This window comes from Sesamum indicum, linkage group LG7, assembly GCF_000512975.1.
Source record: "Sesamum indicum cultivar Zhongzhi No. 13 linkage group LG7, S_indicum_v1.0, whole genome shotgun sequence".
Classification (NCBI taxonomy): domain Eukaryota; kingdom Viridiplantae; phylum Streptophyta; class Magnoliopsida; order Lamiales; family Pedaliaceae; genus Sesamum; species Sesamum indicum.
In genome coordinates this window covers 7,020,424-7,025,022 of record NC_026151.1, presented here as the reverse complement: position 1 = coordinate 7,025,022, position 4,599 = coordinate 7,020,424, and the positions used below count along the sequence as shown (strand labels likewise).

Genomic DNA, 4,599 nt, shown 5'->3' with positions numbered 1-4,599 from the left:
GGAGGCGAAATACAAGATGAGTTGTATTTGTGGCTGAATTAATTCCTTAGCCTTATGAGTCTCTTTTCTACTAACACAGTCTAGACTCTAGGGGTGTCTTAGAAACTTCATGCCTGAAGCTTCTAAGCAATAATGTAAATTATATCTCAAGATATAGACTCTAAAATCTTCCCAGCTCCATTATGGGTAGAAGTTTAAATATTTATCTTTTCTTTGGTAATTGTCTGGAAGTTAACTCAGAAGGGATAAGTATTAGAAAGATTCGATTATCTCGTAGTATTATTGTAAAACAGGCAGGAGGGCAATGCAACTAAAAGTGGTTTACAACTTCCCAGATAAAAGAACTTTCCAGTTTCAGCTTCTTTTGTATTGGATAATGCAAATCCAAGTACTTGGTAGAACTCCCTTGGAGTGCTATGCATAGTTTCTTTCCTATAGTCTCTAGTATTTACATCCTTCCATTCATAAACATCACATATTAAAAGTCCATACCTTTTCTAGCCCATGAGCAACAACTAAAACAGCTTCTGAACCTTGAATTGCTGATGTGCACTATAAAACAGAGAATACATTGTTTCTTTGCATGTAAATAAGCTAGTTTTGCTTCTAATAAACCTTCTTTTCCCATGTCATAGGGTTTCGCGCTGTTGTTACAAGCTCCACATGATGATGCGCAATTAATAATTCGCGACCGGTTTCCTGTACCAAGACTTGTCGTCTGCGATCAGCATGGCTCTCAGGTAAAGTTTCCTGTTTCTTTTAATGCTAATCAATAGTCCTATGTTGGTTTTTCTAACTCGAGCCGGAAAAATGCGGTCCTCTGATTTTATTTTTTTTTTATATTGAATATTAGGAAAACAATTGCTCTGATTGAGTCGAATGTGATTATCCCATTTTCAGCAAACTTGTAAAATGCTTAATTTCTTTTTTTTTAGATAAATTTGTAAATTGCTCGCTCATTTCTTAAATAATATGCCTTTTAGTTTCATTCTAGAACTCCTCAATGCTGGTGAGTTGGATTTGGTATCATTAATCTGTGGTCTTGATGGCCTTGGAGATTGCTATTGTTGTCTTATATGTTTTTAATGGTTGCATTCAACAGGCAAGATTCCTGTTGGCAAAGTTGAACCCTTCAGCCACATACAGCAATGCACACGAGATGATGAATTCTGGCTCAGATGTGATCTTTACCGATGACGTCAGTCTACAAGTATTTATTGATCATCTTCAGAGGCTGGCAGTCCAAGCTTCTTGAGAAACTGAGACAGTTATGATATCATTTCCCAAGTGGTTTTTCTTGGATTTTATGGAAATCTTGGAGTGAGTTATGCCTCTTGTTCCCTCTGCAAATCGATTCCTTATTGTCCTAAAATTGCAAGAATGAAGTCAAATCCTTGTGCACTTTGAACAATAAGGAAACACAGTAGCTATTGCTTTGGGGCTGTGAGAGGTTTTTGCTTCATTTGGAAGCTCAATTCCTTTGTAACTTAAAATAGTATGGGAAAAAAAGGGTATAATTGTAAGGTAGAAAAGACATTTTTTTTTTGCTTTGAGGGCAGGGTTTATAATTAGTAGTATTTCCCCCTTATTCTACATTGTGTCTCTCTGCGTGGAACATAAGACATTTTTTGTTTTTGAATTAAAAATATGCTGAGGTTAGAAAGCTAGGACTCGAGGTTCTTTGTTACATTTTGATTTGTAATACAATGATATGTTCCCCAACCCCTCTACCCCAATCTATGCCAGACTAGTTTATTACCCTTGCAGACGGCAATAAATGTTTTCAAAGTTCACTTATTTTGTTTCAAGTATTGCCAGACTAGGTTCTTCGGTAATAAGGCATGATGTCGTTTCTTCGGCTGTATTTATACATGTAATCTATGTTTCAAATTGCCTAACTTGAACGCAGGTGTTACATGTCCAAGGGATATACTAGTTATCATGTTTAAGTCTACTGTGTGCTCGGTAAATGAGCAAGAATATATGTTGTGTGTAATGAATGATATGCCCGTGTTGGTTGGAGGCCATGGCCAAGGTTCCTTTAGTTTGAGGTTGGTGGTGCCTGTGGTTTTGATCTTATAGGGGAGAAATGTGGAAGGGTGAAGAAGAAGAAAAGCAGTTGGGGATGAGAAATATACAGAAGGCAAAAATTATGTTGAGATGCAGATGTTTGGGTGGAAAGTTAAAATGATTAGTGAATGGCCAAAAATTGGTTGGAAAGGCGCAACCCCAGTAACGGTTGGAGTGATTCGACTGTTGGATGTTCCTGTGCCCAAGCCCCTTCTATGTTTCTATTTTATTATACATAAATAATATTCATAATAAAATTTAAAAACAGCTTAACACCCAAACCATATTCATCACAAAACTTAAATTCCAAAATAGTTATATTTATTTTTTATTATATATAACTTGGAAAGTTTTATAATATGGACCCTTAAGAATTTATCAACTTTTTTATTCAATGGTTGTCATTATATTTACCATTTATTTATTTTATAATTATAAACATAAACTATAAATTTTAAGGAAAATTTAAATCTGAACCATCCATCTCTAAACATTAATTCCATAGTTTGTTATTAGTTGATTACACTTTCAGATTATTTTATATCACAGAGGGGTCTTTCGCAATTTCCCTAAAATGTTGGGGGTTTTATGCATTTATCCAAATAATTTTTACTCGGAAGCTAGGGTTACACTCTCATAGGGACCATAATGTCAATGAACTCCTCTATAAATACAAGTGGAAGTAAAACATGAAAAAACCTAACAATGGACGCTGCAACGGAACAGGAAAGGAAGGAAGTTCGGAAAAGCTAGAGGAATTGGGAGGTTTGGCAAGCAATACAATGGGTGGATTTCCTCTCTCTCTCTCTCTCTCTCCCTTGCCTGCCGATTCCTCCCATTCCGCTGGCTTTTCTGAATCTTTTTCCTCTCCGATGAAGGTTCTTTGGTTTTCCAGCCGTCCTTTTTAAAATTCTTAGTTTCTTTGCACGTATTCGTCAGGGAAAGATGAGCAACGAGCGAATATGAACCGATCAGCTAAAATTTCTTAAGCTTGAGACCTTTTATTTTCTTCTGACATGGTTCTCTGGATCGTTGCCGATTGGCGGCCGCACCTGAACGGTAAAGGAGGCCGGTTCTCAAAGGCTGCTTTTATGTTCGATTCTGATTGCTGGAACGCCGAGAATCGGCTTGGTGCGGCCGGATCTCCGATTTTTATTTAAACCATATTGTTTTTAATCTCTCATTCATTGTTTCAGACATACATACGTATATACCACAAAGTAAGTTTAAGTTCTAATCCTATTTTCACAATATAAGTCTTCATCAACATACTTCTTCTCCTTTATTTTTTATTTAATTTTATTACTTTTAAGTATTTTAACAAAATTCAAAAATTCTAATTGGTGGGATATTTGTTATGATTCTGAATTTCAACTAACAAAATCAAATCTCTCACTTGAAATCAATTTATAGTTACAAATTAGCTAATCTTAATGAACCGTCCTGAAAAAGTTCCCATAAAATCACATGATAGAAAGGTTAATTTATACTTTTACACTTCTCATCTTTTCTAATGTCCAATATAACCATTGCTTCATTAATCAAATCATATATTAAGGCTGGAGATTTGAGTATTTGATTACTCATTTTTCCTTTAACCAGCTACGCGCATTATGTTGGGGTGTTGGTTCTTTGTTCAAAACGACCATTTATTACTATTCTTTTGTTTTTATCTTTTCAGTTAATTTCGTTGTCACAGTTTCTATGAATAATATCTGCAGGACTTTTCTATTTTTATGTTTACCTTATTTTTTTCTATTTTTATAGTCTTTATCTTTTCTCTATTTGCTCTTATTATGAATTCCTGAGTAATTTACTTTAATGTTTTTTCAATTTTATATTTTTTCAATTATTCTTTTACTTCCCCGTTGATTTTTTTTTTTTTTTTTTTGTTTCATTGATTGATAATTTTCTCTTTAAATATCTGTCTTTAGCTAAACAATTCGTTTGTTCTTTTGAGGGTTCCTTTACTGTTTTTTTTTTTTATGGGATTCAAGGGGCATTGTTAGTTTCAACTTTCAAGATTAATATTGAGATATTTGGGTAAGATGATAATTTAATATTTCATTTACTTTGCATGAATCATTAGATGATTGTTGTGCCATTAATTTATATTGTATTTATTTTTGTAGACGTTATAAGTCGCCCAATTATTTTTTACTATAAAAAATAAAAAATTATAAAAATAATATTATTTTTTAAATGTATTAACAAACTTGTGACAACGTCCCCAACTCAACACATAATTTGTTTCTTTAAGAAATCAACAGTTGGGTCGTGGACAGCGTCCACAACTTGACTGCGCAAATTTGTTTTTTCTTTTTTTAAAATAAAGGCGAGTGTTTTTTCTTTTTCTAAAATAAAGGCGAAGTCCACGACTCGGCCTCGTGGATGTCATCTACGATCGAGGCAAATTATTAATGATGACATCCCTCGTTGCACTATAATTATTAATGATAAATTTAAATATTATAATTATAATAATTTGTTACAAATATTACAATAAAAATATAAAAAATGTATGTTTCA

At 33.5% G+C, this 4,599-nt stretch overlaps 1 protein-coding gene across 1 annotated transcript in view; it reads left to right on the top strand.

Moving 5' to 3' along the window:
- The window catches only part of LOC105166468 (protein transport protein SEC23-like), a 9,834-nt gene extending 8,037 nt beyond the window's left edge, over positions 1 to 1,797 (top strand). The window contains exons 11-12 of the mRNA XM_011085839.2: positions 636 to 740; positions 1,103 to 1,797. Coding sequence (XP_011084141.1) covers positions 636 to 740; positions 1,103 to 1,255 — 258 coding nt within the window. The 3' untranslated portion in view covers positions 1,256 to 1,797. The remainder of the gene's footprint in view (positions 1 to 635; positions 741 to 1,102) is intronic.